Source organism: Phocoena phocoena, chromosome 1 (genome assembly GCF_963924675.1).
Source record: "Phocoena phocoena chromosome 1, mPhoPho1.1, whole genome shotgun sequence".
NCBI classification, from domain to species: Eukaryota; Metazoa; Chordata; class Mammalia; order Artiodactyla; family Phocoenidae; genus Phocoena; species Phocoena phocoena.
The window spans coordinates 113123441-113142315 of NC_089219.1; the positions used below are offsets into that span (position 1 = coordinate 113123441).

Sequence of the window (18875 nt, forward strand, 5' to 3'; positions counted from 1 at the left end):
AAGAAGTTAACAATATTGAGCAAAAGGCAGACGCAAAAGAATATGTACTCGGATTGACTTACATTATATACATAGATAGAGCGAGCCAGTCCACAGGGTTAGAAGTCAGGAAGGCTGTGAGTTTTGGACAGGAAGGAGAGGACACATGTGAGGCTTTAGGGTAGCGTCTAGTTTTCTGGCAAGGTTTTATTTTTTGCCTGAGTCGCTATTAGCCAGCAGAAGTATCCTATGAAAAAAGGCACAACAGCTGCAAGAGCCGTCAGGAGTAGGCAGGAGAATCTTTAGTGAGCCGCACCAGGAACCCCACCGGGGTATGCGGAGAACCCAGCACCAAGAACGCTCCAGCACGGCCTTAGAGCCCTGGGGCCCACAACTTCCGGCCTGCGCCACTGCGCCCCACCCCTCGACAACTAAGACTGATAAGCAAGACTGTTCCACGCCAGGAAGAGGCGGGGTATGAGGAGCGGGGTCATTAAAGCCCAACGAATCGTTTATCCTATGGGAAAGGATGTGCTTATGGGCCAATAGGACGCCGGGACTGAGGCCCCACCCACAAGTCTGCTGAGCCAATCGGCAAGGAGCAGCGAGTGGGCAGGCTGTGGCTGTGCTACCCAGCGGAGCCGCGCAGCATGGCGAGGGGTTCCCGGGAGGTGCTCACTTTGCAGTTGGGACATTTTGCGGGTTTCGTGGGAGCGCACTGGTGGAACCAGCAGGTAAGGTCTCTGGGCGGCTGCCTCAGCTGAACCTTTCCGGATCTCCAGTCCTTGCTTCCGGCCTGTTCCTCTCGCCACCCGAGTCCAGTCCTTCCTCTGTGCCTCCCCAGGATGCTGCGCTGTGCAGGCCGACCGATGCCAAAGAACCGCCGGGAGAGCTGTGCCCCGACGTCCTGTACCGGACCGGCCGGACGTTACACGGCCAAGAGACTTACACGCCGAGACTCATACTCATGGATCTGAAGGGTTAGGTGGTGGCTGGAGTCAGCCAATTCCCAGTGTTCCCCTTCGCGTGTGGAGTCTCTAGCATCCGTTCGCGTCAAGATCCTTGACCCCGACTATACTAGGCTGAAGGACCAGAGATGAGGAGCCCCAAGGAGAGCTAACCACAGTATGCCAACACCTGAGGGGACGCAAGAAAGCAAAATTTTATTCCGTTCAAGAGCTATCTCTGGAATGGGCTACTTGTCCCTAGACACAGTGAGATGTTGAACTGTGGCGCTCCCGTAGAACCACTGGGTGTGGTCTTTGCCCAGGTCCCAAAGCTAAGGACTAAGATGGGAAATGAAGGATGGAATCTACATTCTCCTAGGCAAGGGTTTTTTTCAACCCATGTCTAATCAAGAAAGCTTGGAAGGGCCAAAGCGCTGGAGTGATGATGACAGCAGGTTGTCAGGTGATCAGAGGAAGGTTAGCTGAACGACTGGAGGGACAGGGCTTTACCTAACATTGTCTGTTATTTTTGTACAGGTAGTCTGAGCTCCCTAAAACAAGAAGGTGGACTCTACAGGGACAAACAGCTAGATGCTGCAATAGCATGGTACTTGTGATGTTTGGAGAGGAGTTGGGAAGGAGCATAGCAAGCTGGAGAACTCAGGGAAACTGACACTATGATCAATCTCCAATTTCTTTCAGGCAAGGGAAGCTCACCACACACAAAGAGGAAATCTATCCCAAGAACCCTTATCTCCAGGACCTCCTGAGTGCAGAGGTGAGGGCCTCTGCCCTGAACTTTTAAGCCCAGTGCTACAACCAGAGTGCCTCCACTGGGGCAGAGAAAAAGATAATTTTAGCCATCTTAAATGCCCTAGAATGGTATTTTGAGGAAAAGCACTTTTTTCTCCTACTAAAGGACTGTGAGTACGTGAACGGAAAGGAGGTTGTAGGGTGTGGCCAGCAAAATCAGGGAGGATAAATCAACTTTTGCGTCTAGACGGCCTGGACCTAAATGTAGATTTTCTCATCCCGCCCAGGGAGTGCTGAATAGTGATGGTATCTGGAGGGTCAAATCCATTCCCAATGGCAAAGGTGAGACTTCTCCAGATACTGCAAAATGGGGAGTGGGGCAGAGCAGGAACATGGAGAAAGGTACGTTTCCTCTGCTTTTTCTTCAGGTCCCCCACCATTCACCACCACTACAACTCCAAAACCAGTTATCCCCACAGAGGGCAGCATCAGAGTCTGGTCAGACTTTCTCAGAGTCCATCTCCATCCCCGGAGCATCTGTATGATTCAGAAGTACAACCATGATGGGTATGGAGGGCCCCAGAGGCTGTGAGGCAAGAAACTGGGTCCCCACTAATGTTGGATGAGGCTCTTGAGGCCATCTTCCCTGCCCTCCTCCAATACAAGAGCTCTTGGGCAGAGGGATGGAAGTGGGGGAGTCCTGTAAATCCTGGACTGTGTTTATGCATGGCAGGGAAGCAGGTCGCCTGGAGGCTTTTGGCCAAGGGGAGAGTATCCTGAAGGAACACAAGTACCTGGAAGAGCTGGAGGACAGGCTGCACTTCTACGTGGAGGAATGCGACTACCTGCAGGTAGCTGCGTGGCATGGCGGGCACTTGGGTAGAAACTCCCCTCATCCTGCTGACTTTCGCCATTCACCTCTCTCCAGGGCTTCCAGATCCTGTGTGACCTGCACAATGGCTTCTCTGGGGTAGGCGCCAAGGCCGCAGAGTTGCTACAAGACGAGTATTCAGGGCGGGGAATAATAACCTGGGGCCTGCTCCCTGGTCCGTACCGCCTCGGGGTGAGTAGTTCTTGTGGGGAGAAACGGTCACAGGGTAAGGAGGGAGAAATGAGGATAGCCCAGTGAGAAAGTTGGTTCGAACAAACTACTCTCGTTTCTTTCACCAGGAGCCCCAGAAAAACATCTACCGTCTGCTAAACACAGCTTTCGGTCTGGTGCACCTGTCTGCTCACAGCTCTCTGGTCTGCCCCTTATCCTTGGGTGGGAGCCTGGGGCTGCAACCTGAGCCACCTGTCAACTTCCCTCACCTTCAATATGATGTAAGGCTCCATGCTCTTGTTCTGACTGCAGCTAGTGACAGGGCAACACACACATGCGCACGCACACGCGCTCGCCGAGTCAGCCTTTATCTGCTACTGGCTCTATTCTTGAAGCCTCAGCTTGAACTCGGCTCTGATGTGGCCTCTTAGATGACATTGTCCTATGCTTATCCAGCCCTGGGCCAAACACACCCCTGCTTTGTCCCAACGCATGCGGGCCTCTCTGCCATTACTATTCTGCCTCCACACTCTCTTTTCCACACCCAGAAGGCCAAGTGCTCTTCTCTGTATCCTCTTTACAGGCCGCTCTGCCCTTCCACTGTGGCGCCATCCTGGCTACAGCCCTGGACACAGTCACTGTTCCTTATCGCCTATGCTCCTCACCAGTTTCCATGGTTCATCTGGCTGATATGCTGAACTTCGCTGGGAAAAAGGTATTAAGCTTTGTGAGGAGATGGGTCAGAGCTGAGAAAAAGCTCTATAACTTGATTTCTTCCTTATCTTTAGGTGGTCACAGCAGGAGCAACCATCCCCTTCCCCCTAGTTCCAAGCCAGTCCCTCCCTGATACACTGATGCAGCTTGGAGAAGCCACCCCATGGACCCCACTGTCTGCATGTGGGGACCCTTCTGGAACGTGCTGCTTTGCCCAGTCCGTGGTGCTGAGGGGTCTAGACAGAGCATGCCACACCAGGTGAGGGCTGGTGGTCCTTAGGAGCCCTTGTCAGACTTCTGTTTCACATCCTTTTCTCATACCTCTGGGTGTTCTAATGGCACTGCCCTGCTCTCCTTCCCTCTGGGCCACTTAAAAGAAAACAGGGGCTTCCCTGGTGGCGCAGTGGTTGAGAGTCCGCCTGCCGATGCAGGGGACACGGGTTTGTGCCCTGGTCCAGAAGGATCCCACATGCCGCGGAGCGGCTGGGCCCGTGAGCCATGGCCGCTGAGCCTGTGCGTCCGGAGCCTGTGCTCCGCAGTGGGAGAGGCCACAACAGTGAGAGGCCCGCGTACAGCAAAAGAAAAAAAAAGAAAACAAAGGCTGTGAGCATCCCGATCCAGCTGATGGCCTGAGAACCTAAGTCCTAGTTTCTCATTCATGCTGCCACAGATTAAAGGTCGTTTTGGCTTTGTTCTGGCAGTCAGCTCACCCCAGGGACACCCCTGCCCTCCCCGCTCCATGCGTGCACCACCGGGGAAGAAGTCTTGGCCCAGTACTTGCAGCAGCAGCAGCCTCGAGTCAGGAGGTCAGTATAATCCTTGCCCCCGCTCCCCTCCCAGACCTGCCGCCTCCCCTGACTTCTTCTCACTCAGCTGCTGTCCTCTTGCCCCACAGCTCTTCTCATCTGCTGCTGACTCCCTGTAAGGTGGTTCCTCCTTACCCCTACCTCTTCTCCTCAAGCCTCAGCCAGCAGGGTTTGGTTCTGGATGGTCCGCCAACAGGGGCAGGTATGTAGTAGGTGAAGAAAACCAAGAGGTTTTCAAGCATGGGAGAGTTTTACTATACCCCTTCCTGGATAAGGTACTTGGGAAATTCCCAGTTTAACACTCCTTTATTCACTCTATGGCTCCTGAGAGAAGTGTTCTTCCTCTGGAGTGCTGGTTTACAAAGGGAAGAGGACACACAATTTATTGAGTTGACTATATAATCAAGTCTACCAGAGGCCCAGACTTCCGTGTGTGTGCAACAGACCGAGGGTAGAACAGTGGTCCATTCACAGGGTTCCCGTTTCCCTCCCTCCGCAGCAGTGGAGAGCATCCCAGTGCTCGGGGCCCTCTGCTCCTCTTCATCCTTGAACCGGACCCTGGGAGATTTGGCCAAAGATCTCGCCAAACTCGACCTGCGGCGCTGGGCCAGCTTCATGGACGCTGGAGTGGAACAGGATGACCTAGAGGAGACGCTGCAGGAGCTACGCAGCCTGGCCCAGTGCTACCAGAGTGGCGACAGCCTCATGGACTAAAGCTCCAAGAAAAGGAAAGAGCTAGTTTACAATAAAAACTGCTGGATGCAGGAGCTCAGTGTCTTTGGACTGGCTACACCAACATATGCATTTATCACATTTAGAAACACTGTGATCAGATCACACAACAATAAATATGTACCACCAGACAAAAAAGAAAAGAAAAAAACACACAGAAAAGGAACTGGGCTGCACTCTCCCTCAATGTTCTTTACAACGTAGATTTCTAAGGTCTTCATAAAAGACACAGGATGGCAGGGCCATCCAACCCCCAGCCTGCCGTTGTCCTTGTCCCTGGCCCCCTGCTCCGCCAGCTCCTCACACTGAGCTCAAGGGTTTTACAAGCCAAGTACAGCCACCCTTCCCCCGATCAGGGTGCCTGTTGGATTCGATCCTGTGCAGAGGACACCCTCACGCTCCCAGGGCCTCACTCATCCAGCTCTTCCTCAGACAGAAGGTCCCCGTGGTCAGACAGCTGGTCTGTGTTGCTGGTACTGGTCGCATCGTCCTCATCCTCGGAGCTGGCCTCGCAGGCTGTGTGGAAAAGCTGCATGAGTTCTCGAAAACGATGGGAAACCTGGGAGGAGAGGAGGCTCGCATTCACCTTTCTTAAGTTAGTAACATCCTAACATTTACTAAGCACTGTATACCAACTTGAACAGTCTTGTTTGTTCTACACAGTAAGGCGGTGAGGGCTGTGGCCTCCTTACAGATAAGGAAACTCAGGTTAAAAGGCTAAACATTTTGCCCAAAGTCACATTCCTTCTAAAAACAAAACTAGAATGCAGTCCCTGGGGCTTCTACCTCAAAATTCAATGCCCTCTCTCTTCTAGAGCTACGACTAACCACGCTGACAAGTCAAGGTCCTCCTCAGGGCAGACCTTTATAATCACCAATCACCTCTTAGTTGGCCAACCTGTCCTCTTCCTTTCCTTGGTTCCTCTGGAGCTTGAAGCTCTAGCAGAGTTTCCCCTACTTACCTCAGTAGGGGTCTTATTTCCGAGCTGCTGGGAGATGATGCTAAAAGTCTGCGGCTGTGCTCCTTGCTCCTGGCACACGGTCAGAATCACACGGTCAGCTTCCCTGGAATCCACATAAGGCAATTAATCTAAAACAGCAACGTGGGTGTGCTCCATGCACTTTCTAAACACGCTCACACATCCATCCCCACCTACCTTGTCCACAGGACAACCTTTTCCCCCGTGGAGCTGACCTTGCTGTTGTTGGCACACACTGTAGCTTCTGTGGCCTTCGTCTGTGGCTCCCCCACTGGACCCTTTCCCTGTATTCCACTGTCTTTAGCCAAACCTCCTCTAGGGGCTTTGGGAGAAGTCTCCGAGGTGTCAGTACCTAATGAAGAAGATTCATGGACAGGAGACACCCCATCCGCTGTCACCCCAGCTCTACTGGAAGGCAGCCAGCTCTCCTGAGTATCTGGTTTCCCAGACACCTGTCTTCCTCCTAAGTCTCCGGTCCGTGAGGAAACAGGACTCGGGAAGGAAGCAGGGGGTTCAACGGTTCCGGGCAATTTCTCAGTTTCTGAAGCATTCCAGACCAGCATGGAAGCCTGTGACTCATGCCCTGGCTTATGGCCCTCGCCCTCATCCTGAAGTCTGGGGGATGCCCTGGGGCAGGAGAGAACCTCAGGCCCAGCCTGGTTACTCCTAACAGCACACAGCACAGTTCCAGTTTTGGAGGGAAGCTGAGGAGTCTCTGGTGAGCAGGGCGGTGGGCCATCGAGGAGGAGCTGGTCTGTAAAAGTCACTTCTTGAGGAGACAGCAAAGTGCTCCCTGCTGCCAATCCTGTTTAAGAGGAAAATAAGGATCTAAGGGTATGGACAGTGTAACAATGCATCTAAGGACACAAATTACCACGGGGTCGCTCTGGCAAGCTACCGTGATAAAGTTCTTAGGTCCAAGAGTGAGGTGAGGGTGGGGGCTAGGGTCACTTATATAAAGATATGAAGTCCGACTGCCAAAGCTGAGAATGGCTGAGGCTTTAGAATGCAGACCACAGAGGATATGGAGACAAGGGGAAGGGGTTCAGGAATGGGGACACAAGAAGAAAATGCTGGGACTTCCTGGTGGCGCAGTGGTTAAGAATCCGCCCGCCAATGCAGGGGCCACGGGTTCAAGCCCTGGCCCAGGAAGATCCCACATGCCGCAGAGCAACTAAGCCCGTGAGCCACAACTACTGAGCCTGCGCTCTAGAGCCCACAAGCCACAACTACTGAAGCCCGTGCGCCTAGAGCCCGTGCTCCGCAACAAGAGAAGCCACCGCAGTGAGAAGCCTGCACACTGCAAGGAAGAGTAGCCCCACTCGCATAACTAGAGAAAGCCCGTGCACAGCAACGAAAACCCAACACAGCCAAAAATAAATAAATTTATATTTAAAAAAAAAAAAGAAAATGCTGGATCGTGTCAATTTGTAGCACTCTTATTTCTGCAAGAGGATTGAGGCCACAGGAAAGAAAATTAAGGCTGGACAGTAAGGATTTCCTACTGGTTTATTAGTAAAAGAGGTGGTAGTCCATCCCTGAAAAGACTAATAGGGCTTCCCTGGTGGCACAGTGGTTGGGAGTCCGCCTGCCGATGCAGGGGACACGGGTTCGTGCCCCGGTCCGGGAAGATGCCACATGCTGTGGAGCGGCTGGGCCCGTGAGCCATGGCCACTGAGCCTGCGCGTCCGGAGCAATGGGAGAGGCCACAACAGTGAGAGGCCCGCGTACCGCAAAAAAAAAAAAAGAAAAGAAAAGACTAATATTATCCAGGCTCAAAGACGTTCTTGCTTGAAGTATGCGAGAATGAGACAGAAATAAAGGGAGAAAGGCTGGGCTGGCAGCTGGCTCACTCACCTGGAACAGGCATCTCTCCCTTTCTGGTACTCCTGCCAGTCCTGCTCTGGGTTGCCTCAGTGCTTTCTCGCTCTTCTGCGGTTTCCTCCTCCATCACGTCCTTGCCCTGCCCAGCTTCCTTAGCACCAGGCACGGGACTGGCCTCTCCGTGGGGGCTGCCGCCTACCAACTCATGGGGCTCCTTGCTCTTGTAGGATTTGCTGTCACAGACCTGCAGGGATGGCCTTCTGGGTCAAGGGTCTTCTGACCTCTTTTGTCTTAGGGGCCGACCAAAGGAAGAAACCTTGCCATGATGCTCAGCAAGTCAACCAACATGCATGCCTGCTCCAACAATTGTAAATGGCCCCAAAAAGAGTGCTGGATTCTACCAATCCTCTAACCAAGGACTGTATTTCTGCTGCCAACCAACCCTACTTTAGAGAACCAGCATTACCTTTAGGCTATTTTCCTCACACAGGTTTGTTTCATTAAAAAAAAAAAAAAATCTACGAGGGAAATATATGAACTGGTTGATTCTTCCCTATTCCAAAAGCTTCACCTACAAGATTCTCTTTAAAAAGCAAAATCCATTATACATATATTTTTAAAAATTCTGTTTATTTTGCATACACACACTAATGTGTATGTGTACGGCATATTACCTATCCCCATGTAATCTTTTTAGGAATTCAATGAGGTACACATCTGTGGTAGCAAACAATACCCCAAACAGCAAGGCAACCTGGGGGTTGCCCTAGGCAGCTCTGATACCCCTTGGTACCAGTTCCCTCCTCACCTTGCTGCTGCAGTGGCTACAACTTCTCCTCTTGCTCTTCTTCATCTTGGAGTCAGGACCTCCCTCATGGCAGGAGCAGGCACAGTCCTTGGCCCCATCTGGCCACTCAGCCTCCTAGGAGACACTTGGGCTTGGTTAACTGCCAAGCATTTTTGGTACCAATAGAGGGAGCTAAGTTGTGAGCCATCTGAACAAGCCTGCCCCCTGACCCCCTTCCCCGCTTCCTTTCTCTTTCATTATACACCATCTCTTCACGTTGCCTGGGGAAATCAATGCCCAAACTCAACTAAAGCCTACTATGAATCCCTGAAACAATCTGTAAATGACCCAAAGACTGACATATCCCAACTGCCCAGATGTTTCAAGAAATATTTAAGTGAAATATAATCTGAGGCAAAGTCACTGGAGAGCTCCCTCATGAGATATGATCTACTCACTCGTCTGTCTTTGTTTCTGTCTCCCTGTTCCTTGAGCTCTCCCCTCTCCTCCAATCCCCTTGAGAGAGGGCTTTGTACATATGGAAGGCTCACTCAATGATACTCTCTGTTCAACAAACCCAAGACATAAGTACCATTACTATCCCCACTGACAATGAAGAAACTGAAACAAAGAGAGATTAAATAAATCGCCCAAGGTCATTCAGCTACTAAGAAGCAGTTTTCCCGAAGAAGGAGTACAAGACATGTAGTAAAGGGAAATGGACTAAAAAGACTACTTCTTGAAGAGCAATAGACAGCAGTGAGTACAAGCAGACTCTGGAGCCAGACAACGCAGGCTCAGATCCTAGCACTGCCCCTGATTAAACATGAGACCCTGGCAACGGCCCCTCTCTGTAATTCAGTTTCCTCTTCTATAAAATGCAAACAAGAGCAATCTTTTCATAGGGTTATTGTGAGAGTTCAACGAGTGAATAGTCCATGTAAAATGTAAGAGACACGTGATACTTTGGAACACAGCTCAGTATTAGCTGTTGTCATTATTATTAAAATGATGAATCCTGGTTCTATTTTTTCACAAGAACAGAAAGGAAGAAGACCCAACGACAAGAGAAATAGCTCTGAGCTAGAGAGGCAATCATGGGTGGGACCTCTTCAGCAGCTGCACCGTTCTTCCCATGGGCTCTGCATGTCCACAGCAGCCTGACCTTTGGTTCCTGCTCCATGACTGCCTCAGATCACAGAGGCTTTTGCACCGCCCTAAGCCAGAGAACCACTCAGACAGAAAACTCAAGGCTTGATTCATGAAAGATGGATAATCCCCAACAACCTGGTGTACCTTATCATGATTTTGGACCCCAATCTCTTTTCTTCTTTTGTTCTTTGAGGCTGTGGGTATCTTGGGAGGTTCCTCTTCCTCTTCCACATCAGGCAGTGCCACTTCTTCAAAGCCATCAAACTGGGGAGGAGTTGGTGCCACTCAACACAGACTCTGGGCAGATATCCCTCCTACACACGGCCTTCCCCCTTCACAACCCTACAGCAGCCTCACAGCCTGTACCTCATACTCTTTCTCCTCAGTCCAATTGATCTCTTCAAAGTCACCCATACGGCTAGCTGCTGGGCGCAAATGGTCAAAGAAGATGGAGAACTCATCCTGTAGGTGGTCATGGCCTTTGAGGAGCTGCCACATCTGTGTCTTGAGCTGGGGAGAGTTGCAGAAGGAAAGATAAAGTCTCCAGAGCCTCTCTAGGCCACCATTCCAAATCCACATACTTCTGCGTTCTATTTTCCTAGTTAACCGGGAGACACACAGAAGCCTCTCTTTGATAGCTAAGAACTCTTAAACTTCCTCTCCCTCACTTGCCTACAAAGCAGGGGTACAGGCAGACCTCATTTTAGTGTCTTTGCTTTACTACACCTCATAGATACTGTGTTTTTTACAAACTGAAGGTTCATGGCAACGCTGTGTCGAGCAAATCTATCAGGACAGGGCTTCCCTGGTGGCGCAGTGGTTGAGAGTCCGCCTGCCGATGCAGGGGACGTGGGTTCGTGCCCCGGTCTGGGAAGATCCCACATGCCGCGGAGTGGCTGGGCCCGTGAGCCATGGCTGCTGAGCCTGCGTGTCCAGAGCCTGTGCTCCGCAACGGGAGAGGCCACACAGTGAGAGGCCCACGTACCGCAAAAAAAAAAAAAAAAATCTATCAGGACCATTCTTCCAACACCATTTGCTCATTTCATGTCTCAGTGTCACATTCTGGTAATTCTCACAGCATTTCAAAATTGTTCATTATTATTATATTTATTATGGCGATCTGTGATCAGTGATCTTTGACATTACTACTGTAATTGTTTGGGGGCACCATGAACCACACCCATATGAGAAGTGAAGAACTTAAAAAATAAAACGCTGTATGTGTTCTGACTACTCCATTGACCAACTGTTCCCCCATCTGTCTCCCTCTCCTTGGGACTCCCTATGCCTGAGACAATTAGGCCAATTTCAGTTGAACACTTAGGCCCTACAAAGCCTCAAAGTGTTCAAGTGAAAGGTACAGTCGCACATCTCTCACTATAAATCAAAAGCTAGAAATGGGGCTTCCCTGGTGGCGCAGTGGTGGAGAGTCCACCTGCCGATGCAGGGGACACGAGTTTGTGCCCCGGTCTGGGAAGATCCCACATGCCGCGGAGCAGCTGGGACCGTGAGCCATGGCCACTGAGCCTGCGTGTCCGGAGCCTGTCCTCCGCGGCGGGAAAGGCCACAACAGTGAGAGGCCCACGTACCGCAAGAAAAAGCTAGAAATGATTAAGCTTAGTGAGGAAGGCATGTCTAAAGTCAAGACAGGCCAAAAGCTAGGCCTCTTGTGCCAAACAGTTAGCCAAGCTTTGAAAGCAAAGGAAAAGTTTGTGAATGAAATTAAATAGTGCTACTCCAGTGAACACACAACTGATAAGAAACTAAAGCAACCTTATTGCTGACATGGAGAAAGTTTTTGTAGTCTAAGATCAAACCAGAATATCAAACCAGTGACAACATTCCCTTAAGTCAAAGCCTAATCCAGAGCAAGGCCCTCTCTTCAGTTCTGTGAAGGCTGAGAGAGGTGAGGAAACTGCAGAATAAAATTCTGAAGCTAGAAGAGGTGGTTCATAAAATTTAAGGAAAGAAGCCATCTCCACAACATAAAAGTGCAAGATGAAGAAGCAAGCGCTGATGTAGAAGCTACAAGTTATCCGGAAGATCTAAGATAATTAATGAAGGTAGCTACACTAAACAACAGATTTTCAGTGTACAAAAAAGCCTTTTATTGGAAGAAGATGCCATCTAGGACTTTCATAGCTAGAGAGGAGAAGTCAATGCCTGGCTTCAAAGCTTCAAAGAACAGGCTGACTCTCTCTTGTCAGGGGCTAATGCAGCCAGTGACTTTAAGTTGAAGCCAATGCTCATTTACCATTCCAAAAATCCTAGGGTCCTTCCGCATTATGCTAAATCTACTCTGCCTCTGCTCTTTTAAATGGAACAACAGGGACTTCCCTGGTGGCGCAGTGGTTAAGAATCCGCCTGCCAATGCAGGGGACACGGGTTTGATCCCTGGTCTGGGAAGATCCCACATGCCACGGAGCAACTAAGCCCATGTGCCACAACTACTGAGCCTGCGCTTTAGAGCCCGTGAGCCACAACTACTGAAGCACACGTGCCTAGAGCCCGTACTCTGCAACAAGACACTGTGATGAGAAGCCCGCGCACCACAACGAAGAGTAGCCCCCGCTCGCCGCAACTAGAGAACACCTGCGCACAGCAATGAAGACCAAACGCAGCCAAAAAATTTTTTATAATTATTAGATAAATAAATAAATGGAACAACAAAGCCTGGATGAAAGCACATCTGTTGACAACATGGTTTACTGAACATTTTAAGCTCACTGTTGAAACCTATTGCTCGGGAAAGAGTCCTTTCAAAATATTACTGCTCAGTGACAATGCACCTGGTCACCCAAGAGCTCTGATGGAGATGTACAAAGAGATTAATGTTGTTTTCATGCCCACCAACATAACATCCATTCTGCAGCCCATGGATCAAGGAGTAATTTCCACTTTCAAGTCTTAGTACTTTAGAACTACATTTCATAAGGCTACAGCCGCCACAGATAGTGAGTCCTCTGATGGATCTGGGCAAAGGAAATTGAAAAGCTTCTGGAAAAGATTCACCATTCCAGATGCCATTAAGAACATTCGTGGTTCGTGGGAAGAGGTAAAAATAGTCAACATTAACAGGCGTTTGGAAGATGTTGGTTTCAACTCTCACAGATGACTTTGAGGGGTTCAAGACTTTAGTGGAGGAAGTAACTGCAGATGTGCTAGAAACAGCAAGAGCACTAGAAATAGAAGTAGAGCCTGAAGATGGGATTAAATTGCTGCAATCCCATGACAAAACCTGAACAGATAAGGAGTTACTTCTTGCAGATGAACAAAGAAAGTGGTTTGCTGAAATGGAATCTACTCCTGGTGAAGATGTTGTGAAGATTGTTGAAATGGCAACAAAGGATTTAGAATATTACATAATAATACTACATAATATTACATAAACTTAGTTGATAAGGCAGTGGCAAGGTTTGAGAGGACTGACTCCCATTTTGAAAGAAGTTCTACTGTAAGTAAGAGGCTATCAAACAGCATTGCAGGCTATACAGAAATCATTCATAAAAGGAAGGGCCAATCGATGGAGCAAACTTCCTTGTTGTTTGAAACTGCCATATCTACTCCAGCCTTCAGCAACCACCACCTTGATCAGTCAGCACCATCGACACTGAGGCAAGACCCTCCGGCAGCAAGAAGATTACAACTTGCTAAAGACTCAGATGATGATTAGCATTTTTTTAAATTAATTTATTTATTTTTGGCTGCGTTGGGTCTTGGTTGCTGTGTGCAGGCTTTCTCTAGTTGCAGCGAGCGGGGCCTACTCTTCGTTGCAGAGCACGGGCTTCTCATTGCAGTGGCTTCTGTTGTTGAGGAGCACGGGCTCTAGGCGCGCGGGCTTCAGTAGCTGTGGCTCGCGGGTCCTAGAGCGCAGGCTCAGTAGTTGTGGGCCATGGGCTTAGTTGCTCCGCGGCATGTGGGATCTTCCCGGACCAGGGCTCGAACCCGTGTCCCCTGCATTGGCAGGCGGATTCTTAACCACTGCGCCACCAGGGAAGCCCAGCACTTTTTTTAATTGAAGTACAGTTGATTTACAGACGGCGAGCATGTTTTACTTAACGTGTGTAAATTTTTTAGAGCATAATGCTATTGCATACTTAATAGACTAAGGTATAGTGTAAACATAACTCTTTCTTACATGCACTGTGTAACCAAAAACTTCGTGTGACTCACTTTATTGCAATATTCTCTATAACAATATTCTCTATATGATAACTCTATTGTGGTGGTCTGGGACTGAACCTGCAATATCTCCAAGGTATGCCTGTATATTTTTTTATCGAAGTATAGATGATTTACAATGTTGTGTTAGTTTCAGGTGTATAGCACAGTGATTCTGTTTACACACACACACATTCTTTTTCAAATTCTTTTCTCTTAGAGGTTATTACAAAATATTGAGTATAGTTCCCTGGGCTATACAGTAGGTCCTTGTTGGTTATCTATTTTATACAGTGTGTATATGTTAATCCCAAACTCTTAATTTATCCGTCCCCCGGCCCCTTTTCCCCTTTAGTAACCATAAGTTTGTTTTCTATGTCTGTGGATCTATTTCTGTTCTGTAAATAAGTTCATTTGTACTTCTCTTCTTTTTTTTTTTTTTAAGATTCCACATATAAGCGGCATCACATGATATTTGTCTTCGTCTGTCTGGCTTACTTCACTTACTATGACAATCTCTAGGTCCATCCATGTTGCTGGAAATGGCATTATTTCATTCTTTCTTATGGCTGAGTAATATTCCATTGTATATATATACTACATCTTCTTTATCCATTCCTCCGTCCATGGACATTTAGGTTGCTTCCATGTCTTGGCTAGGTATGCCTGTATTATTAACAGGTTTGATTCCCAGTGACACCACTCTCTATCCCTGCCTTACCGATGTCCAGCTCAGGCACTAACTCAAGGCAGAGCAAGGAAGCAACCCAATCCTCCCGATACCCGCCACCCAGACCATCACTTCCTTCCTCGAACTTCCCCTCCAGGGCACTTACGGCACCCCTAAGCCTGTGAGGAGCAGTCAGGCTTTGGTTTCAGGTGACAACCACCCCACCCCAGTGCTTTATGCTTTAGGTAAGCCTAAAAATTCCTTGCCTTCTTCATCCCCTCCACGAAGTCCACCACTCAGAAGCAAGAGGATATGGAATAGGTTAGGGAAGGGAGAATGAAGGGCCTAAAGCCCAGGTGACAATGGAAAGGAAGCAGGACAGGAAAGAATACCTCAGTGATCTCCTGGGGCAAGCAGTCTGCACAGCTCTGGAGGACCTTGATAATCTTTTGGTGGTGTGAGGGGTTCTCTGCAAAGCAAATTTCCAGCTGCCGAAGAAACTTGCGACTCTTCTCGAAAGCCTGCTGCTCCTCAAACTACAAGAGTGGAAAGAGGGCAAAAGAGGAGTCATCTATACAGTGTGCGCAGGACTTGAGGGTTCTAAGCATAAGAAGCAAGAAAAATATGCTAGGGGCATGGGGACTAACAAGGCTCTGGTTTACAACTGTGAGATCGTTTTTTTTTCCTTTTGGCCACGCTGCGCAACTTGTGGGATCTTAGTTCCCCAATGAGGGACTGAACCCGGGCCCTGGCAGTGAAAGTGCCGAATCCTAACCACTGGACCACCAGGGAATTCCCTGTGAGATCTTTTTTTTTTTTAAAGACTCTAGCATCTATCCACCTTGGGTCACTGGGGTCTACCAACCCAAGAAAACTAAGATGTAAATGAAAGATTCAAGAGTTATACATCTCAAGTTGCTTACTGTTTCATGGATTGTGAGATCAGACACATTTCACCGTTTACAAAGAATTTTCACATATATACTCATTTGATCCGCATAACAATACAGGAAAGGAAGATTATGTATAATCATACCATTACCGTTTAACTGCTTTAAGACTCTCACAATAATCTCATTATATCCTTTATTCCTGTGTTTATCCATCTTGACAGACACCCAGAACTAGTGGGATATTCCTCATGTTCAGACACTTATTCTCCAACATTTCAAATGTCACTTTACCATACAGGCCTTCCCAGACCACCGTGTATAAAACTGCAACATTCTCACTATAAAGCATTATATATATTTTACTGTTTATATATACACTATCATTTTTATTATTTATATATATATATATATATATATATATATATATATATATATTTACAATATATATGTCTTACTGTTTATCACCTAACTTTCCCCATGAGAACATAAGCTCCATGAGGGCAAGGATTTTAGTCTTTTATAATTACTATATCCCTAGTACCTAGAACTTTGCCTGACAAATAGTAGGTACTCAATAAATATTTGTTGAATGAATGCCTGTTTCACAACAGTGAGAAGCAAAGGGCATATGATTTACCTAAGGTCTCCACTGGAAACAAAGGAAAACCCCCCTCATTTTACATGTAAAGAAAATGAGAGAACAGAAGTTGGGAAGATCATCCCTTGAAAAGAAGGAGGCTCTTATGACCTTGGGCTAGGGGAAGGCTATCTGACTGGACGCAGTCAGGAGACTGGAACAGTGCTGATCAACACTATTCAATCCCAGTCTTGCTCTGACCCAAGAATCCTCGTGTGCTGTCTTTGCCCCTCTACTTACTAATCCACAGGCCAGGGCTTGCTCAGGCAATAGGAAAGCAGCAAAGTCCTTCAAGAGCTGAGGCCAGTCCTGGAGCAGGATTTGCAGGCTCTTGTAGAGATCCACAGCTGTCTGCCTCTGAGTATTTGACTCAAATTCATAGATGACCTGAAGGAAGTCCTCATATTTGCCAGGGATATGCTGCAGGGCTTCTCGGACCTATACAGGAGGACTTTCAATCATCAATACCCTTCCTTTGGGCCCCAACAAGAAACAATGGGACAGAGGGAGGAGGAGGAGTTACTGTTAGAGAGCTCTGGAATTATCCTTCAGAGGCTACTCCTCTGACAGGTCCTAAGATCTGTTAATGGAAGACAAAGGGCCATGAGCTAGGCACAGCTCTTTTTCTGGCAGTGGGGGATGGAAAAACCTTCATTTTCTAGAGACCAGAGCCCTACCCACAATACCAGGTAAGCTTTTCTCTAGCTCACAACCCTAACCTCTCCTTCCTGGTTTCAGCTCGATACTGAGATATATAAGGAGGACTTGGTATGTATATTTCAGCATGATCTCATCTGAGGATAAATAACACATAAATTAAGAATGTTAGTAAAATATTAGGAGACAAGAAAAACCATGACTATCACTGCTAGTACTCCATTTTGCTGGGGGTATAAAGGAACCAGGTGGTTACCAAAAGAATGAGAGATAGGGACCACTGCCACCAACAGGTTGGTTCATGACTCTAAAGCTCACTGAGGCCCACTTTCTGGCCAGTGTACCAAATGTCTTTCTTTTCAAGACAAGGGCTCAGTAAAGGTCCTCATTAGCCTATCCCCTCACTGATGATGGTAGAAGTCACCTTTCCCCCATTTCTGGGCAAGAGACGGGTAATATGCTAAGGCAGTAATAATAAATCTGCTTAGGACTGAAGTCGGTGTCCTTGTAGTTCTCTCACACAGCTCTTTTGGTAATTCCAGGAAAACAAAGGCAGAGGCATAGAAGGCTGTTGTGCAGCCTGAAAAGCATACTTCATTTTAAAAACACCTCCCCTGAAACAGAAGCAGTCTCACTGAAAGCAACTGGCAGGAACAGGAAGCAGCATTTGCCTACCCTGGTCAGATAAGCCTGAGCAAAGGCCAAATCCTTCTGCTCCCTGAGTGGATCTCGCTCGAGGATGTCCTCATCATACAGCAACAGCAGCTTGGAGGTGTCCTTGCTGGCCCGGGCCCGACTGCCCCGCTTGTTGCGAACTCGATGATTGCTCCGGCCCTTTCCAGCAGCTTTGATGTTCTCTCCTTAGAGTACATGTGAAAACAACTGTCTGTCCCTGCAACCTCTACTCTCCCCATCCCACCGCCCCACCCAAATCCTATATTATGTAGTAACTTGGGAGAAAAGCTGTTGGAAAAATGTTATGAGAGGCACGTCTGTCCCCGTCAAGTCAGGCCTATGCAGAGTCGGCAGCATAACTGCATTAACTAGCATGATAATGAGATACCCAGCTACTGCATATTGAAAATGGAAGTCTAAAAAGAGTGAGTATGGTCTGATGTTGGGCTCTCAAGAGACTATGTCTTGGTGAGGAATAAGCAGTGCTTTCTGAAATGAACATAACTCTTGGCCTCATGCATGACAGATGAATTAAGAACCAGTATAAAAACTTGCATGAACTGAGTACAAATCTAGCAGCTGATGAAAGCCAAATTTAAATTTTCTGAGCGTCTCTTCTCTGCAATGGCACCAGGTTAAACATCTGTCTGGGGGAAGGGTGACTGGCGGGGGGATCCAGAGGATTTCCTCTGGAAATTAGCACCTGTTTTATAAGCTAGCCATTCTGCACATGTCCCTGAGACAATAAGGCCACCTGAGACCTGCCCCCATTCAGGCCTGTCCAACTCACCTGGTGGGGACTTGCTGTTCTCCACTTCTGGAGCAGTCTTGGGGGAGGCAAAGGTGGTAGGAGGCTTCTCAGCAGGGTCTCCAATGGCTTCGTCTGTCATTTCATCCTCTTTCTGCAGGCTTTCCATTCCTTCTGCTTCTTCTTCCTCTTCTTCCTCAGGTTCAGAGTTCTCTTCCTGGGAGTTCTCTTCCTCAGACTCGCCCTCCTGACTCATGCGCCTTTCAGATGCAAGCCAAGTCAGTTTCTCCATTGTTTCCTGCAAAACACCCCAAAGAGTGTTCAAGAGAGCTATCTACAGTGGCTGACCAAGTGCTGACTGTACAGACTTTTTCAGGAGAAAACTGAGGTTAATTAACTGATTGGGGGGTGGGAAGCAGATTTTTGGGGGGGGGTGTTGGAGTTTTGTGGGGTTTTTTGCTTTTTTTTTCTGGCCACGCTGCGCAGCTTGCGGGATCTTAGTTCCCCAACCAGGGATCGAACCCAGGCCCCAGCAGTGAAAGTGCCAAGTCCTAACCCCTGGACCACCAGGGAATTCCCAAGCAGTTATATTTTGAACGGTCAAGGCTGAAGATAATTTTCTTTTGCCAGGGTCCATACTTATGATTTTTTGGGGGGGGGTCATTTAAATTGTGCTCAAGTGATTCAATTTAATGTTTAAATGAGTTTAAGTCCAATG

The 18875-nt window shown here is 48.3% G+C and overlaps 2 protein-coding genes across 5 annotated transcripts in view; one reads left to right on the top strand and one right to left on the bottom strand.

Annotated features, from left to right (window-relative positions):
• Window positions 1-620: 620 nt before the first annotated feature.
• MSTO1 (misato mitochondrial distribution and morphology regulator 1) lies at window positions 621-5104 on the top strand. 4 transcript variants are annotated; one of them, XM_065875075.1, is made up of 14 exons: window positions 621-713; window positions 824-959; window positions 1464-1533; window positions 1629-1704; window positions 1967-2021; window positions 2108-2246; window positions 2413-2530; window positions 2608-2742; window positions 2850-3002; window positions 3305-3436; window positions 3510-3694; window positions 4137-4241; window positions 4331-4443; window positions 4741-5104. In XM_065875075.1, exons 1-14 carry the CDS (start codon window positions 630-632, stop codon window positions 4953-4955), a joined length of 1716 nt encoding a protein of 571 aa, XP_065731147.1. In that variant the 5' UTR covers window positions 621-629; the 3' UTR covers window positions 4956-5104. The 4 variants fall into 4 exon arrangements, with proteins under 4 accessions (XP_065731147.1, XP_065731156.1, XP_065731164.1 ...); XM_065875084.1 differs by having other exon boundaries at window positions 625-713; window positions 4744-5104; XM_065875092.1 differs by having other exon boundaries at window positions 630-713; window positions 4331-4410; window positions 4741-5008.
• The window catches only part of GON4L (gon-4 like), an 87127-nt gene continuing 72787 nt past the window's right edge, over window positions 4536-18875 (bottom strand). Inside the window, exons 21-31 of the mRNA XM_065875065.1 lie at window positions 18200-18455; window positions 17410-17594; window positions 16318-16515; window positions 14940-15083; window positions 10083-10226; window positions 9861-9980; window positions 8586-8699; window positions 7811-8021; window positions 6131-6758; window positions 5936-6038; window positions 4536-5532 (exon numbers count right to left, since the gene is read on the bottom strand). Of these exons, the coding sequence (XP_065731137.1) occupies window positions 5383-5532; window positions 5936-6038; window positions 6131-6758; window positions 7811-8021; window positions 8586-8699; window positions 9861-9980; window positions 10083-10226; window positions 14940-15083; window positions 16318-16515; window positions 17410-17594; window positions 18200-18455 (2253 nt within the window). The 3' untranslated portion in view covers window positions 4536-5382. The remainder of the gene's footprint in view (window positions 5533-5935; window positions 6039-6130; window positions 6759-7810; window positions 8022-8585; window positions 8700-9860; window positions 9981-10082; window positions 10227-14939; window positions 15084-16317; window positions 16516-17409; window positions 17595-18199; window positions 18456-18875) is intronic.